The sequence below is a fragment of the Vigna unguiculata genome, chromosome 8, assembly GCF_004118075.2.
Source record: "Vigna unguiculata cultivar IT97K-499-35 chromosome 8, ASM411807v1, whole genome shotgun sequence".
Lineage (NCBI taxonomy): Eukaryota > Viridiplantae > Streptophyta > Magnoliopsida > Fabales > Fabaceae > Vigna > Vigna unguiculata.
Window position 1 is genome coordinate 15,252,998 of NC_040286.1, and position 19,447 is coordinate 15,272,444.

The window sequence follows — 19,447 nt, forward strand, 5'->3', positions numbered from 1 at the left end:
TTACAACCATTAGACACCTATAATTTTTTTCCTCTGAATTGAAACCTAAAATATTTTAAATTCAATTGACACCTACACTATTTTTACACCCAATTGACACCCAAGATTTTTTTACACCCATTTGACCCTATCACTATTTTACACCCATTTCATACCTAAATTTTTTTACACCCATTTGAGACGTAAAACATTTTTACACCAATTTCACGCGTAAAATATTTTTACACCCATTTTACAACTATAACTTTTTTACTCCCATTTGACACCTAAAATATTTTACACTCATTTGACACCTAAAATATATTTACACCCATTTGACATCTAAAATATTTTTATACCCATTTAACAACTAAATTTTTTTTACACCCATTTAACACCTCAATTTTATTCACCCATTTGACACCTAATTTTCTTTACTCCCAATTGACACCTAAAACATTTTTACATTCATTTGACACCTACTAAATTTTTACACCCATTTAACAAATATAATTTTTTTACTCCCACTTGACACCTGAATTATTTTTTCACCCATTTGACAACTAAAACTTTTTTACTCCCATTTGACACCTATAATATTTTACACTCATTTGACACATAAAATATTTTTACACCCATTTGACATCTAAAAGATTTTTACACCCATTTGACAACTATAACTTTTTTACTCCCATTTGACACCTATAATTGTAACGTCCCATTTAATTTAAAACAGCATTTAAAGGAAACGCCACGCATAAGATAGTAGAGCAACGCAGTCCTGGGGTTATTAACACCACCCCTACAAAACTAGGCACACCACGATGCCAACTGAAACAGGGTAACGATTTGACTAAAAGTTTACAAATCCAAGAACAGCGAAATACAGGGGCCATAGCCCTAAAGAAGAGTCCAAAGGAATCTATAGTCCAATCCACGTGGACTAGGCAGCGAAAATTCCATTTCCTTGCTAGTCACGAGAATCTCGTCCATCTGCTCCCATCAATCAAATTGATGATCATCGCAAAAGAAAAGCCACACCACAGAACATACAACAAACAACAAAAAGGGTAAGCTAGAGCCAATAACATATTCATCATACAGTCAATCATATTTTCACCATCCCATACTCATACCACAACCAAGCATATCATGATTCTTCATTCAATACATTACGACTCGACTCGACTCATCCGGATACGTATAACTTAGTCGGATTCAGCGGATGCTTGCACTTGTGGTGGATACCCCTGCTCGACTCTGAGCTGCTCATCTCCGAGCTATGTGTTACAAGTGTTACGATGAATCAAATCTCCCTCACCACAAGGTTAGCCCTTAATGAATTTTAGGCCTCCTACTACTCTCACCACAGGATGAGACTAACTGGCCCCTTAGAGTGTCAGGATGCAGTCCTTACCTTGAATCCTTACCTAGTTATACAGATGGGGCACCACCATGGGCACCCACTAACAGGGGCCATGGAATTACGTCCCGACCACTGAAGCGTAACCCTAAAAGTCTCACCTATAGACCCCAAGGAATTATGCACTGACACGGACCAGCATACATAAACAACCAAGAATTTATACATACGTTGCACACAAGATTTCAAACCAAAACCCATTACCAGATTCCATTTCTCATATGTTGAATCACTACCAACTCGTTATTCCCAATCATGAGTAGAGTGTTTCTCCTCATAACATAACCATGCCACCGGTTTACCAACCATCAAGATTTATTGTTACTCATACCAAACTTGTCACTCCAATTTCATGAATCATTTCATACAATTGTCATGTTCACGTCATGTCAAATCTCATAACTCACAACTCATACACCACACCATTTATACCAGCCATCCAGTCCATAGATTTAGAGGTAAAACCCATATAAGCATGTTGCTCACTTTTTAAAAACCCAATATACATCAAGACCAACCCATTTCTCGCCCAGCATCTCGCTCAGGCAGAAAGGTCTCGCCCAGGCGAGGAGGACCCTCGCTCAGGCGAGCTCCCTTCGCCTAGGCGAGAGCTCGACTTCCAGCAAGAGAACCCTGCGCGCGTTCTCGCTTAGGCGAGACCCTCATCGCCTAAGCGAGACGTTCGCTCGACCAAAACGCACCGTGGGTCACCTGGGCGACCCTTCGCGAGGAAAACACTCAGGCGAGCCCCTGTAACTCTCACCTGGGCGAGACAGGTTCGCCTGGGCGAGTCCATCAGACTCCGCCACTATTCCTCTCTGCCACCAACACAGTTCCATACCCAGACAACAAATCAATTCACACCATACATTCTCAGTCACATATAAACACGAAAACCACGAAATGACATCCAAGCAACCATTTTTATACCGAACAATAGGGTTCTAGCTTCCCTTACCTTGGAATAAGCTAGCAAGAAGGCCCGACACGAGTTTGACCCTAAACAGCGGAACGTAGTCCTCAAGAGGCGACTCCTAGAGCTGGAAACTATGACCAACAACGGAACATTAGTTACTAAGGATAACCGTGGGGGAAAACACACACTAACGGAAGGAGTACTTACGTAAGAATGGAAATGGGTTCGAACTGGCATGCTCACGATGGTCCCCAAACCCTAGCAGAGGTAGAAGACGGTTGCGACTCTAATGCAAGGATGACAATTTTTCTGAAATGTGAAGAAGTGAAATGTTTAGGGCAGACCTAGTGACTTTATCTGTTGGGCCGGCCTTAGGCCCACTTACAAGGGCAGCTCACTATCTTTATGGCAGAAAGAATTAAGAGATTTTTAAAGAGGGCCTTACAATCCCCCCAACAACAAAATTTTCGTCCTCGAAAATAAAGAATCACTAGACAGACAAATGTGGATGTGATTTTCTCATGTCCTCCTCTAACTCCCAAGTCGAGTCACCCGTCCTTCGATCCCATATAACTTTAACAAGACTGACGGTCTTTCCTCGACGTTCCTCAACCTTGCTATCCTCCAGAGCTATGGGTGGTACTTCCACTGTGAGATCCTCCCTGATCTGTATATCCTCAGCTTCCAACACGTGGGCCAGATCGAATACATACTTCCTCAGCTGCGACACGTGAAACACTGGATGAAGGTTCGCCAACTGCGGGGGAAAGCTATCTCATAAGCCACTGGTCCAATCCTCCTCGTGATCTGATATGGGCCAAGGAATTTGGGTGAAAGCTTCCTTGAGCGGAGAGCCCTTCCCACACCCGTGGTTTGGGTCACCGTCAAGAACATATGATCTCCCACTGCAAACTCCAAAGGCCTCCTCCTACGATCTGCATAGGCCTTCTGCCTACTCTGAGAAGCCAGCATCCTATCTGTCACCATCCTCACCTTCTCGGTGGTCTGCTCTAACAACTCTGGTCCAACCAACACTACCTCTCCATCCTGATACCAATAGAGAGGAGTCCTACACCTCCTACCATAAAGAGCCTCGTATGGTGCCATGCCAACGCTCGCATGAAAACTGTTGTTGTAGGTGAACTCTATCAAAGGCAATACCTCGTCCCAAGCACCTAGATGATCCAGTATGCAAGTTCTCAACAAATCTTCTAACGACTGGATCGTCCTCTCAGACTGGCCATCGGTCTGAGGGTGATAAGCTGAGCTCATAGTCAACTTTGTTCCCAATGCCTCCTGTAAGATTTGCCAAAACCGGGATGTAAACCGTGGGTCTCTGTCGGAGACTATGCTCGAAGGTACCCCATGCAACCTCACAATCTCTTTGACGTATAGCTGGGCCAACTTGGCCATGGACATCCTCAAGTTCATCGCCAAAAAGTGTGCACTCTTAGTCAACCGATCCACTATCACCCAGATGGTGTCATGTCCTCTAAAAGTCCGTGGAAGATGAGTCACAAAGTCCATGGAGATGCTATCCCATTTCCACACCGGTATCTCTAAAGGCTGTAGGATTCCCCCGGGTCTCTGGTCCTCCACCTTTGCCTTCTGACAAGTCAGACAGGCGGATACAAAATGTGCTACATCCTTCTTCATCCCTTGCCACCAGAAAGATTCCTTGAGGTCCTGGTACATCTTAGTCATGCTAGGATGCAAGCTAAGACGCCTCTTGTGTCCTTCCTCAAGGATCAACTTTCTCACCTCAGCATCATCCGATATACATACTCTACCTTGAAACCTCAGTATGCCATCATCACTCACGGCAAAGTCTCTGGCTTCCTCTAATCCAAGTTGTTCCCTAACTCTGTTCAGACCAGCATCCAACAACTGCCTCTCTCTGATCGAGCCCAAGAAGTCACTAGATATAGTAAGGGTACTACACCTAATGGACTCGGACCCCAACTCTGTATCCTCATGTCTCAGAATTTCTCTAGTAGTTCCACCTCCTTAATCATAAGGTGTGCAGTGTGCACTCTCTTCCTACTCAAGGCATCCGCCACCACATTTGCCTTCCCCGGATGATATAGAAGTTCGAAGTCATAATCCTTCAGGAACTCCATCCACCTCCTCTGCCTCATGTTCAGCTCCTTCTGATCAAACAAGTACTTTAGACTCTTGTGGTCGCTGAACACCCGAAACTGAGCACCATAAAGATAATGCCTCAGATTTTCATTGCAAAAACTATGGCTGCCAACTCTAGGTCATGAGTGGGATAGTTACGCTCATGCACCTTAAGCTATCGTGAGGCATACGCCACTGCTTTCTTTTCTTGCATCAAGACACATCCAAGCCCGAGATGAGACGCGTCGCAGTATACTTCAAACGGTTTCTCCACATCTGGAATTACCAATATAGGAGCACTCGTCAATCTCCTCTTTAGCTCCCGAAAGCTCTCCTCACACTTGTCCGTCCAAGTGAAGGGTTGGTCTTTCCGGGTAAGCAAAGTCAGAGGCGCCACTATCTTGGAGAATCCCTCTATGAATCTCCTATAGTATCCCGCTAACCCCACAAAGCTCCTGATCTCTGTGGCCAACTTGGGACTTTCCCACTTTACCACTGCCTCGACCTTTGCCGGATCCACTGCAATCCCCTGGGCTGATATCACATGCCTTAAGAACTGTACTTCATCCATCCAGAATTCACACTTGGACAGCTTGACATAAAACTGTTTTTCTCTCAGAACACCAAACACCATCCTCAGGTGTGCCTTATGCTCATCCGGAGTTTTAGAATAGATAAGGATGTCATCTATGAAGACTACGACAAACTTATATCTAAGAAGGGTCTGAAAATCCGGTTCATGTAGTCCATAAACACTGCGGGAGCATTGGTCACACCAAAAGGCATAACCACGTACTCATAGTGGCCATACCTCGATCTAAAGGCTGTCTTTTGTACATCATCAGCCTTAACCAAAATCTGATGATAACCTGATCGTAGGTCTATCTTCGAGAACACTGATGACCCATGTAGCTGATCCATCAAGTCATCAATCCTCGGGAGCGGGTATTTATTCTTGATAGTCATCTTGTTCAATTGCCTGTAGTCCACACACAGACGCGAACTCCCGTCCTTCTTCTTTACCAACAACACTGGTGCCCCCCAAGGCGAAGTGCTGGGTCGGATGAACTGTTTCTCCATCAGATCTTCTATCTGTTTCTTGAGCTCTACCAACTCTGCCGGAGCCATGCGATATGGGGCCATCGGGACCGGGCCTGTTCTTGGGACTAGATCAATAGAGAACTCCACCTCTCTACTGGGAGGCAACCCTGGTACCTCCTCCGGAAACACATCCACAAAATCCTGGACGACTGGTATCACAGACGTCGTCTCTCCTCTCTCCACCTCCATATGGGTGAAGATCATGTAGCACTGCACACCGTCCTGTAGTTCCCTCATAATACCCTGGGAAGACACCAACTCAGGCTCCTCTAAGTCGGGAAACAACAACTTCTTCTCCCGACAGTCTATCAGAATGCGATTGGCAGAGAGCCAATCCATTCCTAAGATCACCTCCAACACTTGTACAGGTAGGCAGATTAAGTTCACCTTGTACCTGCGCCCCTCTACTTCCACTGGAAGCCTAGCACACAAGGACGACGTCCTGACCAAACCCGACGCCAGAGTAGACACCGCAAGCTCACACTGCAGCTCGCGCACCGGCAGACCCAACCGTTCCACACAAGCAAATGACACAAAAGAGTGTGTCGCTCCAGAATCATACAACACACAACATCTCATTCTCGAACTTCCTGCATCGCCACTGCTCATCGAGTGGTAAGGTGTAGAAACGGCTGAGGTGTTTGAACCTCTCAACATACTCTGCTACTGTCTTCCCTCCCTGGGTCAACTGGAGAAATTCCACCTCCTTGGCGTACTGGATGTTGTCAGGAAAGTACTCGGAGAGGAATCTCTCCCTGAAAGTCTCCCACGTCACTAACTCATCCCACTCCTCCAGGATGGATCTGGTGTTGCTCCACCAATGCTCCGCCTCCCCCGTGAGCATATAAACCGAGAACGCCAACCTGTTCTTCGCAAGGCACATCTTGGCGTCGTAGATGTGCTCTAGGTCCTTCAGCCATTAGTCTGCGACGTCAGGACTAGTCTTCCCATCAAACTTCGCTGGGTGGTGCTTCAGAAAGTCCTCTAGGCTCCACTCCCTGACTGCAGGTCGTGGTTCAGGACCAAACACAGGGGCAGCCGCCCTGTTCTCCTCCAGCTGGCGGAGGGCCTCCATATGCTGCCGATGAGCATCCTCAGCAGCTACCCTCGCAGCCTCCATCTGCTACATCACTGCCTGCTGCTGCTCAAGCGACGGCGCCTGTCGCTGCATGGATGCATCATGCTGCTGCTTCATCGCAGCACTCTGCTGCGCCATAGCTGCTACCATCGCCTCTATGGCTCTGGCGATATCTGGTGCGTCTCCCTAGGATGATTGTGAAGTCCTACGAAGAGGTGCCATAGTCTACTGGCACACAAAAAATCACTTGGTTAGACTTGATAAAGGCAAGAATTTTTTTTTTAACTGAACACTCAGAGACACACAGAGAAAGCTAAGCGAACAACCCAAGTCCACAGACCTAAGGATTGACCGCTCTGATACCATAAATGTAACGTCCCATTTAATTTAAAACAGCAATTAAAGGAAACGCCACACATAAGATAGTACAACAACGCAGTCCTGGGGTTATTAACACCACCCCTACAAAACTAGGCACACCACGATGCTAACCGAAACTGGGTAACGATTTGACTAAAAGTTTACAAATCCAAGAACAGCGAAATATAGGGGCCAAAGCCCTAAAGAAGAGTCCAAAGGAATCTATAGTCCAATCCACGTGGACTAGGCAGCGAAATTTCCATTTCCTTGCTGGTCACGAGAATCTCGTCCATCTGCTCCCATCAATCAAATTGATGATCAATACAAAAGAAAAGCCACACCACAGAACATACAACAAACAACAGAAAGGGTAAGCTAGAGCCAATAACATATTCATCATATAGTCAATTATATTTTCACCATCCCATACTCATACCACAACCAAGCATATCATGATTCTTCATTCAATACACTACGACTCGACTCGACTCATCCGGATACGTATAACTTAGTCGGATTCAGCGGATGCTTGCACTTATGGTGGATACCCCTACTCGACTCTGAGCTGCTCATCTCTGAGCTATGTGTTGCAAGTGTTACGATGAATCAAATCTCCCTCACCACGAGGTTAGCCCTTAATGAATTTCAGGCCTCCTGCTACTCTCACCACAGGATGAGACTAACTGGCCCCTTAGAGTGTCAGGATGCAGTCCTTACCTTGAATCCTTACCTAGTTATACAGATGGGGAACCACCATGGGCACCCACTAACAGGGGCCATGGAATTACGTCCCGACCACTGAAGCGCAACCCTAAAAGTCTCACTTAGAGACCCCAAGGAATTATGCACTGACACAGACCAGCATACATAAACAACCCAGAATTTATACATACGTTGCACACAAGATTTCAAACCAAAACCCATTAACAGATTCCATTTCTCATATGTTGAATCACTACCAACTCGTTATTCCCAATCATGAGTAGAGTGTTTCTCCCCATAACATAACCATGCCACCGGTTTACCAACCATCAAGATTTATTGTTACTCATACCAAACTTGTCACTCCAATTTCATGAATCATTTCATACAATTGTCATGTTCACGTCATGTCAAATCTCATAACTCACAACTCATACACCACACCATTTATACCAGCCATCCAGTCCATAGATTTAGAGGTAAAACTCATATAAGCATGTTGTTCACTTTTTAAAAACCCAAGATACATCAAGACCAACCCATTTCTCGCCCAACATCTCGCTCAGGCAGAAAGGTCTCGCCCAGGCGAGGAGGACCCTCGCTCAGGCGAGCTCCCTTCGCATAGGCGAGAGCTCGACTTCCAGCATGAGACGTTCGCTCGCCCAAAACGCACCGTGGGTCACCTGGGCGACCCTTCGCGAGGAAAACACTCAAGCGAGCCCCTATAACTCTCGCCTGGGCAAGACAGGTTCGCCTGGGCGAGTCTATCAGACTCCACCACTGTTCCTCTCTGCCACCAACACAGTTCCATACCCAGACAACAAATCAATTCACACCATACATTCTCAGTCACATATAAACACGAAAACCACGAAATGACATCCAAGCAACCATTTTTATACCAAACAATAGGGTTCTAGCTTCCCTTACCTGGGAATAAGCTAGCAAGAAGGCCCGACACGAGTTTGACCCTAAACAGCGGAACGTAGTCCTCAAGAGGCGACTCCTAGAGCTGGAAACCATGACCAACAACGGAACATTAGTTACTTAGGGTAACAGTGGGGGAAAACAGACGCTAACGGAAGGAGTACTTACGTAAGAATGGAAACGGGTTCGAACTGGCGTGCTCACGATGGTCCCCAAACCCTAGCAGAGGTAGAAGACGGCTACGGCTGTAATGCAATGATGACAATTTTTCTGAAATGTGAAGAAGTGAAATGTTTAGGGCAGACCTAGTGACTTTATCTGTTGGGCCGGCCTTAGGCCCACTTATAAGGGCAGCCCACTATCTTTGTGGCAGAAAGAATTAAGAGATTTTTAAAGAGGGCCTTACAATAATATTTTACACTCATTTGACACATAAAATATTTTTACACCCATTTGACATCTAAAATATTTTTACACCCATTTAACAACTAAAATTTTTTTACACCCATTTGACACCTCAATTTTTTTTACCCATTTCACACCTAATTTTTTTACTCGCATTTGACACCTAATTTTTTTTACACTCATTTGATATGTTAAATATTTTTACCTTCCCTATATAGTCCGCTATCTTCTCGGTTGGCCTCTTCCCATTTGGCATATATCGGCTTGGATCCGGGAGGGGTTACCTACAGAAGGGACTCCGAAGCTTAAGTCAGCCAAAGCTCTTAGAAAGTCAAATTAGGTGATTAATGAAGTAATGAATGCGTACCTTTAACTCGTGGGGTCCATGTGTATTTATAGATTATTAATTATGTGTGCTTATTCCATGGGTTGGGCCTTGGTTTGGGCTATAGGTGGCCTAGGCCTTGGCCCAAGCCCTTAGTCTCGCTTGTTGTGGGCTTTGATTTTGCTAAGTATACCAAGGTGGTCGACATAGGCCGATCACCTCTTTGGTCGCTTAGGCCGCCATTGCTAATACATGGTCCTAGGCTGGTTTTAGTGTCTTAGGTTACCAGTTTAGGCCGATTAGGATTAGGTCTGTTAGTTTTGAAATGGTTGAAAAGCCAAGAAGGGGGGGTTGAATTGGCTAGTTAAAAATTTAGGCTATCTTTGCAAGCTAAAAACCACCTTTAATTAATCAAATAGATCACCAAGTTAGGATGCAAACAGTACTGAACTATACACTTTCAATCGATCAAAAACAGAGTTAACAGATTGATTTTACTAAACAGATTCTGTTATGGTATAATCAATTGATTGAAACTGAAAAATAGTCGACTGAAATACTGGGCAAAATGCAGAAATGCGAATTTGAATTTTAAACCAGAAACAATGCTCAAGAATGATCAAGATCAGTTCCAAATGATTATACAAACATGCTCAATGCTTCAAATGCTATGAAAGCATGCAAGAACACGAAAAAGATTATTAAAGCACAAGTTCTTGAAACTTTAAAATGAAAATACAAGAGAGAAGGGTTAGAGAAGAGAGGACACCACGACTTTTTATACTGGTTCACTCAAACCTGAGCTACATCCAGTTTGTCAAGGCAACTTTAGCTTGACTTTGCACTATTTCAAAAGTTTTACAAACTATCCACCCTTACACTTCCAAAATATGCAAAAACACCACAAAAGACTTTTGAATCACACAAGAATCACACCAGCACAACAAGAACCCTCGTGCAGACCTGGAAAACCACTAGGCACACACACAAAGCTTGAGAAAGATCAAACCTTAGTGGTAGCACAGCCTTGCCTACCACAAACCACTTTCTCCAAGCTTCAAACCAAGCCAAAAGCTTCAAAAATTGATCCAAGATCAATCTTCAACAGCTGCAACACCTATGATCGCGAAGGAGAGAGTTTCCACAAGTTTCCAGAACAAAATCGTGCTCTAAAATGATCAACAGACCTCTCTTTCGAAAATCACAGCTTTTATAGTCAAACTGTTACGAAATTCAACAGGTTGATTTTCAAATCAATCGGTTGATTTCACTTGACTTAAGTGAAATCAGTCGATTAAAAACTAAATCTACTGATTGAATTTGTTGCAGTTTAAGAATACTGCAGCCAACCTTTTAACCTGTTCAAAAACCATTCAACAGATTAAAAGAGACATTTTAACCTGTTGAAAAACCATTCAACAGATTAAAAACCCAACAAAGACCAAACTACATCTAATTAATGCTTTAAGGTCTACAACATGAATTACAAACTACAAGTACACTTTCTTAATGATGTAACTACATGGAGAGCACATGTTTCAGCCTTGATCACCATGGATATCATCAAATCTCCTTTTCTTCATCAATGTAGGCTTCATTCCAATGTTTATGGCTTCAAGATAGTTCAAAAGAGCTTCATTCAATCTTCATCAATTCTTTAAGAAGCAAACCACCTTGGCTTCTCATGTCAACAAGGTCAGCCTAGGCCAGTTACCTGAATAACTTTGCGTGTAGATGTGGTGGATGTTTATTATTATTACTTGGTTGAATTGGCTATGTGTAGTACATCAGTCCCCCAGCCTTTGCCGATATAGGTATGTCGATGAAGGTTGATATGTGCGGATGTGCCAGCGAACCTGGCTAGGTGTGGTACACTAGTCCCCAAGCCTTTAAGTGTGATGAACAATGTTAAGGCTAAAGATGGAGAAATGGGAAAGGTAGGTAGCAGGTGAAAGGGTGTCAGAGGTCTAATTAAGGAGGGGTTTTTGCACCGTCATTTTTGATACTCATGACCTTTAGCGTGATTGTGTCGATTGGTATGGGTTGTCATTTTGGCGGGAAGAAGTTTTATCGTTTGTGATTCACACTTATAAATGTGGATTTCGCGATGGGTTTATGTTTGTTGGTTCATTTGCGAGAATTTCATAATCAGAGATCTTGCGTGCATTATACCTCTCCGACTAGTTCCTAGTTCTTGCCGCCATCTTTTTAGAAAAAAGGTATGTTTAGTAGTAGTGATAGTGTTTCGTTGTCTTCTTCTAATACTGAGAGTATGGAGTATGGAGTCTGGGAAGAGTGTAGGTATACATGTAGAGGAGGAGAGTACTAGTCGTGCGACTATGGTGGGCAGAATTCCGATGGAGACGATGACTGAGGTATGAGAAGACCCTCTAGAAGAAATAGCGGAGAGTAACTGGCCGGCCAAGGGTGGTTATGCGTGGGTGGCTGCTGATGTTCGTAATCAATCGTCTTTGTTTCGGTGGTCTCGTTTGCTAAATTCTTGGTTAAATTGTACCCCTATTATCGCGAAAGGTGTAAACCGGGGTATCGTTTCCTTGGAGCGGGTTAGCGCCATTGACCGCGTATGCCACGGGTAAGAAGGGGCGGCCGAGAAGTTTTTTTATATGTATATGTGTCATTTCTCCCAGCTGCATGTGAGGTTACCGCTGGATGACTTCACCATGGGGGTACTGCGTGAGCTCAACGTTGCACCTACACAGTTGCATCCGAACAGTTCGGCCTACATACAAGCTTTTCGTGTTTTGTGTAAATCACTATATCTATAACCTTCTCCTCATGCATTTTTGTATTTTTATGACACTAGGCCCCGCCAGTCGACTACTTGGTTATCCTTGGTGAGTCATCTTAGCATTAGCAGATTGGACGCGTTCTCACAATCCTTCAAGCATTTCAAGGACGGGTACTTTAAATTTGTGGTGAAGGAGGAGGACAAGTCCTATTTCCTTAATGCAGATGGGAGTACAAAATTCCTGTTTAGTTGGACGGGCAGCCCTTCTCGGTACAAGGACATGGGCACCGAGGAGTTGTCGGCGGTGATAAGGAGGTGATGGAGGTCTTGATGAAGTTTTCTGATAAGTTGCCCACTAAGGGTCTAGTTAGGGTTTATAATTCAGTTCACCTGATTATTGATATTGAAGGTATCTGTTTATGACTTAAACTGTATTAATGTTTCTAACTTGACTTAATCGGGTCTTGGTGCGTTTTTGTAGGGCACATGGCTCAATCCGAGAAGAAGAACTTGGCACTTTTTCAAGCATTGAGGAAGGAGATGGCCGCGAAGGCCAAAACAGCTGGGAACACTGATGTTCCAAACTTACAGGAGTCACTGGTTGAGGTGTACATGCATGGCGGTACTAAAAGGAAGGCTGAGTTATCGGCTCGACCCGATAAGGGTAAAGATCTAAAGAAGGTGAGGGCGGCGTTGCTTGGGCCGGGATTATCGAGTGGGGCCAAAGGACCAGAATCTGATTTGATTGAACTATCAGAAACGTCTATTAGGAAGGACATTGACATCAATCTTTCAGAGATAATAATCAACTCTATCGACAGTATGGAGCCGGATCATCTATTGAGGACTATGGTGGAATTTGGAAGCAAGGCGTTGATTTTAAGTCGCCGGGTTGGATCGTTGTATCATCGAGAAGTAAAGGAGGGAAGTCAGGAAAAGGTGGAGGAGTTACAGGGGAAGGTTGATAAGTTCGCGGAAGAGACGACCGCCTGGAAGAAGGAGAGGGAGAGTTGGGAGGAGGAGAAGAAAAGGTTGGGAACCTGGAAGGTTCGTTGCTTGGATTCGGAGGGTAAACTCAATAAAAGGATAGCGGACCTGGAGGCAGATTATGACGAATTGAAGGAGAAGTATGAGGGTGCTGAGGGGGAGCTTGATGACTTGAAGGGTTGTATCATCCAAGAGCACATCAACGGGTTCCAAAAGAGATTGCGGCAGGCAACCTTCTTTCACCAGGATGTTGATGCAGCTGATTCATGGTTTAATGTTAACAAAGATGTGGTTGACAGGCAGCTTGTTAACGAGGCCGAGAGTAGTCCAGAGTGTTGACATGAGAAGCCAAGGTGGTTTGCTTCTTGAAGATTTGATGAAGATTGAATGAAGCTCTTTTGAACTATCTTAAAGCCATAAACATTGTAATGAAGCCTACATTGATGAAGGAAAGGAGATTTGATGATATCCATGGTGATCAAGGCTGAAACATGTGCTCTCCATGTAGTTACATCATTAAGAAAGTGTACTTGTAGTTTGTAATTCATGTTGTAGACCTTAAAGCATTAATTAGATGTAGTTTGGTCTTTGTTGTGTTTTTAATCTGTTGAATGGTTTTTCAACAGGTTAAAATGTCTCTTTTAATCTGTTGAATGGTTTTTGAACAGGTTAAAAGGTTGGCTGCAGTATTCTTAAACTGCAACAACTTCAATCAGTAGATTTAGTTTTTAATCGACTGATTTCACTTAAGTCAAGTGAAATCAACCGATTGATTTGAAAATCAACCTGTTGAATTTCGTAACAGTTTGACTATAAAAGCTGTGATTTTTGAAAGAGAGGTCTGTTGATCATTTTAGAGCATGATTTGATTCTGGAAACTTGTGGAAACTCTCTCCTTCGTGATCATAGGTGTTGCAGCTGCTGAAGATTGATCTTGGATCAATTCTTGAAGCTTTTGGCTTGGTTTGAAGCTTGGAGAAAGTGGTTTGTGGTAGGCAAGGTTGTGCTACCATTGAGGTTTGATCTTTCTCAAGCTTTAGGTCTGTAAGAGGCTTCTTGCTGTGCTAGTGTGATTCTTGTGTGATTCAAGAGTCTTTTGTGGTGTTTTTGCATATTTTGGAAGTGTAAGGGTGGATTCTTTGTAAAACTTTTGAAATAGTGCAAAGTCAAGCTCAAGTTGCCTTGACAAACTGGATGTAGCTCAGGTTTGAGTGAACCAGTATAAAAATTCATGGTGTCCTCTCTTCTCTCACCTTTCTCTCTTACATTTTCATTTTAAAGTTTCAAGAACTTGTGCTTTAATCATCTTTTTCATGTTCTTGCATGTTTTCATAGCATCTAAAGCATTGAGCATGTTTGTATAATCATTTGGAACTGATCTTGATCATTCTTGAACATTGTTTCCTGTTTAAAATTCAAATTCACATTTCTGCATTTTTCCCAGTATTTCAGTCGACTGTTTTTTAGTTTCAATCGATTGATTATACCAGAACAAAATCTGTTTAGTAAAATCAATCTGTTAACTCTGTTTTTGATCGATTGAAAGTGTATAGTTCAGTACTGTTTGCATCCTAACTTGGTGATCTATTTGATTCAATTAAAGGTGGTTTTTAGCTTGCAAAAATAGCCTAAAGTTTTAACTAGCCAATTCAACCCCCCTTCTTTGCTTTTCAACCATTTCAAAACTAACAATTGGTATCACAGCAAGGTTCTTGAAATTTGATCAAGTAAGGTCCTAAATCTGTTTTGAACTACTTGAAATGGCTGAAAACAAGTTACCCTTTGGTGAAGGTGCCTCAATTCATAGACCCCCTATGTTTAGTGGCATTAATTACCAATTTTGGAAAATTAGGATGAAAATCTTTATCGAGTCAATAGATCAAGGGATATAGGATGCAATCATAAATAGACCATATACTCCTAAGCATATTGTTGATGATGTGCAGGTTAATAAGCCATGGAGTCAATGGAATGAGGAAGAAAGGAGGAGAGCCCAATATGATTGCAATACAAAGAATATCCTCACTTCATCTCTCAACATGAATGAGTTTTTTCGTGTTTCACAATGCAAGAGTGCCAAGGAAATATGGGAGGTTCTTAAAGTGACTCATGAAGGAACCAATGATGTTAAGAGAGCTAGAAAGCATGCCTTGATTCAAGAATATGAGCTATTCAAGATGAAACAATGAGAATCCATAGCGGATGTGCAAAAGAGATTCACTCACATAGTCAATCATCTCATAGGCTTGGGTAAGGAGTTTGACAAGAAAGAGTTAAACATCAAGGTGCTAAAGTGTCTTGATAGATCTTGGCAACCAAAGGTCACGGCTATCTCAGAAACAAGAGATCTATCCACTTTGACTACAACTGCATTGTTTGGTAAGCTTAGGGAGCATGAGATTGAGATGCAAAGGCTTAATGAGCTTGAGTCAAGCGAGAAAAAGGTCAAGAACATAACTTTGAAGACTAGCACCAAGAATAATGAGGAAATTGAGGATGAGGTGGTTGAATCAAGTGAAAGTGAGAACTTGAATCTCCTTGTCAAGAGGTTTGGTAAGTATCTCAAAAGGAAAGGTATCAAAGATAATCTCAAGAGGTATACTTCCAAACACAATGAATCAAACTCTTCTAATTTTACATGTTATAACTGTGGAAAACAAGGACATATCAAGATTGAATGTCCAAATGCTAACAAAGAAAAGGAGAAGAGTGTTGATAGGAAAAAAGAGAAGAAGCCAAAGCAGAAACATGCATACATTGCATGGGAGGACAATGATGATTTAACGACAAGTAGCTCCTCACAAGATGAGAGTAAAGAAGCCAACTTATGTCTCATGGCTGGTTATGAGTCATCTTCCTCAAGCCAAGTAAGGTGGTTTTTAGCTTGCAAAAATAACCTAAAGTTTTAACTAGCCAATTCAACCCCCCCCCCTTCTTGGCTTTTCAACCATTTCAAAACTAACAATTGGTATCAGAGCAAGGTTCTTGAAATTTGATCAAGTAAGGTCCTAAATTTGTTTTAAACTACTTGAAATGGCTGAAAACAACTTACCCTTTGGTGAAGGTGCCTCAATTCATAGACCCCCTATGTTTAGTGGCATTAATTACCAATTTTGGAAAATTAGGATGAAAATCTTTATTGAGTCAATAGATCAAGTGATATGGGATGCAATCATAAATGGACCATATACTCCTAAGCATATCGTTGATGATGTGTAGGTTAATAAGCCATGGACTCAATGGAATGAGGAAGAAAGGAGGAGAGCCCAATATGATTGCAATGCAAAGAATATCTTCACTTCATCTCTCAACATGGATGAGTCTTTTCGTGTTTCACAATGCAAGAGTGCCAAGGAAATGTGGGAGGTTCTTGAAGTGACTCATGAAGGAACCAATGATGTTAAGAGAGCTAGAAAGCATGCCTTGATTCAAGAATATGAGCTATTCAACATGAAACAAGGAGAATACATAGCGGATGTGCAAAAGAGATTCACTCACAATTCAACCCCCCCTTCTTGGCTTTTCAACCATTTCAAAACTAACACAGAGGGGGAGGTAGAGAAGGAAGCGACCGAGGAGGAGAAGGAAGCAGAGGTTGTCGTGGAAGGGGGCAATGGCAAATTGGCATAGGACTTTTATTTGTTATGATTTGAAATGGTTTTTGATTCTATGTATGTAATAATTGGTACACTATGTTCGTAACACTTTGTACACTATTGTGATTTACGTTTAATGTGATTAGTGCTGTTATGTTTGCTATCTTGTTTGTCGGGTGTTGATAATTGTGATGTATGTTATGTTTGGCGAACTCGATTGTATATTAAGGGTGTTCGACCCAGGCCACTTACTTGTGGTAAGGGTGGGGAACTTAAACTAATTAACATGAAGTTAAGGGTGTTTGACCCAAACCGCTTACTTGTGGTAAGGGTGGAGAACTTAAACGAATTAACATCAAGCTAAGGGTGTTCGGCCCAGGACGCTTACTTGTGGTAAGGGTGGGGAACTTAAACGAATTAACATCAAGTTAAGGGTGTTCGACTCAGGCCGCTTACTTGTGGTAAGGGTGGGGAACTTAAACGAATGTGAGAGGTAAAGTAAAGAATGGTCGTAAAGTTGGGAATCCTTCGTATTATTCATTGAATCTAGGGTGCCTCATTAAAACCTCCCCGGCAAAACCCTCCTTAGGGAAAAAAGACCAGGTGAGGAAAAAGAGTACACGCAGGGTTACAAGTTTTTGGTGCGATACAATACATGTTTTTAACTGAAGTAAAACTTGAGATGGGTCACATTCCAAGTAGTGGGTATTTCTTCCCTAGACAATTGCTCCAACCGATATCCGCCTCCCCCAACGTCTTCACGTATCCGGTATGGGCCGTCCCAATTGGCGGAGAATTTGCATCCTTCTTCCTTGCACTGCTGGCCATTCTCCAAACTAAGTCTCCTTTTATGAACCATCTTGGGCATAGGTTAGCATTATATTTTCTGACAGCTCTTTGTTTGGCGGCTAAGTTGTGTATTTGAGCTTTTTCTTTTAGCTCGGGTAGGAGGTCGAGGTGAGTGGCCATGTTCTGATGATTGTGGGTTAAGTCATATAGTTCTCGGTGCAGGGATGGTTCACCAATTTCGATGGGTATCATGGCGTCTGCACCGTATACAAGGTTGAATGGAGACTCGTTTGTTGCTGATTGAGGGGTGCACCTATAGGCCTATAGTACTTCTTCGAGCTCTTCGGGCCATCGTCCTTTGGCGCTGTCCAGCCGGTTTCGTAGCTCTACCAGGAAAACCTTGTTTGCCGCCTCGGCCTGTCCGTTGGTTTGTGGGTGTTCACCAGAGCTAGTTATGTGTTTAATGCCTAGGCCGGTGTAGAATTTGGCGAGTTCCTTATCTATAAATTATCGGCCATTGTCGGTGATGATCGTATATGGAACACCATATCGGCATATAATGTCCTTCCAAACAAATTGTTGGACTTGTTGGGCTGTGATGGTGGTTAGTGGTTTGGCCTTTATCCACTTGGTGAAGTAATCGACGACTACTATTAGGAACTTTACTTGGCCTTTGTCGGGGGAGAAGGGGCCGAGGATGTCCATCCCCCATTTAGCGAAGGGCCACGGGGATAGTATGGCATGAAGTTGTTCTTGTTTCTGGTGAATGAGGTTGCCATGTTTTTGGGATGGTTTACACTTTTTGACGAAGTCTTGGCAATCTGCTTCCATAGTCGGCCAGAAGTAACCGGCGCGAAAGATTCTGGTAGCCATGGTGCGTGCGCCGGAATGGTAGCCGTATATGCCTTCATGTAATTCTTTAATGATGTACTGGGCCATATCCGCGTTTGTACAAATCATCGCCTATCATGGTATATCTGGCAGCTTTAGTTATCCAAGTTTTGTCAGCATTTGGTGGGGGGTTATCGGTTTGGAGATATTGGATGTAAGGGGTGGTCCAGTTGTCGGTTTAGGAATGGGTTAGGTTGTGGCAAGTATTTGTGATGGAAGGGGCGGATAGGGTCTGTTGCAATAGGGATCGGTGGCGGCTTTTTAATTTGGTGGTGGCTAGTTTGGATAAGATGTCAGCTCTGATGTTGTCGGTTTTAGGAATGTGTTGGATGCGAACTTGGTCGAAGGCGGATTGGGTGACTACTCGGACGAGATGGTAATATTGTAAAAGGGTGGGGTCTTTGATTTGGAACTCGTCATTCAGATGGCCTATAGTGAGCTTGGAATCGGTTTTGCGTGTTAAGGATTTGACGCCAACTTCGCGGTCCAAGGATAGGCTTGCGAGGATGGCTTCGTATTCGGCTTGGTTGTTGGATGTTTGGAAGGCGAAGTGGAGGGATTTCTCAATGAGGATATCGTTGGGGCCTTCCAACACGATGCCAGCACCTGCACCTTTCGGATTCGAAGAACCATCTACGTGAAGTGTCCATTGGTCTTCCGTGGGTGTTTGTTGGAGGTCGTTGATGAAGTCTAGGAGGCATTGGGCTTTAATGGGGCCATGAGGTTCATAACGAATGTTAAACTCGGACAACTCAACGGCCCGACATTCGTCCTGCCAGGTCTGGTTTCTTCAAAATCTTCTGAATTGGGTAATCGGTTTTGACGATGATGCTGTGGTTTTGGAAGTATGGGCATAGGCGGCGGGCTGCGTGTACATGGGATAGGGCCAGTTTTTCCACCATTTGGTATCTAGTTTTAGGATCTTGTAGTGTTCTGCTGACGAAGTAAACAGGATGCTGAGTGTCGCCTAAATCTTGAACTAGTGCGGCGCTGACGGTGTGATCTGTAGCTGTGATATAAACCAACAAGGGTTTATGAGTATCCGGTTTGTGGAGAATAAGTGGTGAGGTGAGGGTGGTTTTCAGCTTTAGGAAAATG

The 19,447-nt window shown here is 43.4% G+C and overlaps 1 protein-coding gene across 1 annotated transcript; it reads right to left on the reverse strand.

The window, feature by feature from the left end:
- Nucleotides 1–17,779: 17,779 nt before the first annotated feature.
- Nucleotides 17,780–18,397, reverse strand: LOC114194906. Its single transcript, XM_028085311.1, has 2 exons — nucleotides 18,125–18,397; nucleotides 17,780–17,875 (listed from the first exon to the last, which is right to left on the reverse strand). The coding sequence occupies exons 1-2, from the start codon at nucleotides 18,395–18,397 to the stop codon at nucleotides 17,780–17,782; spliced, it is 369 nt and encodes a 122-aa protein (XP_027941112.1).
- Between the last annotated feature and the right edge of the window lie 1,050 nt (nucleotides 18,398–19,447).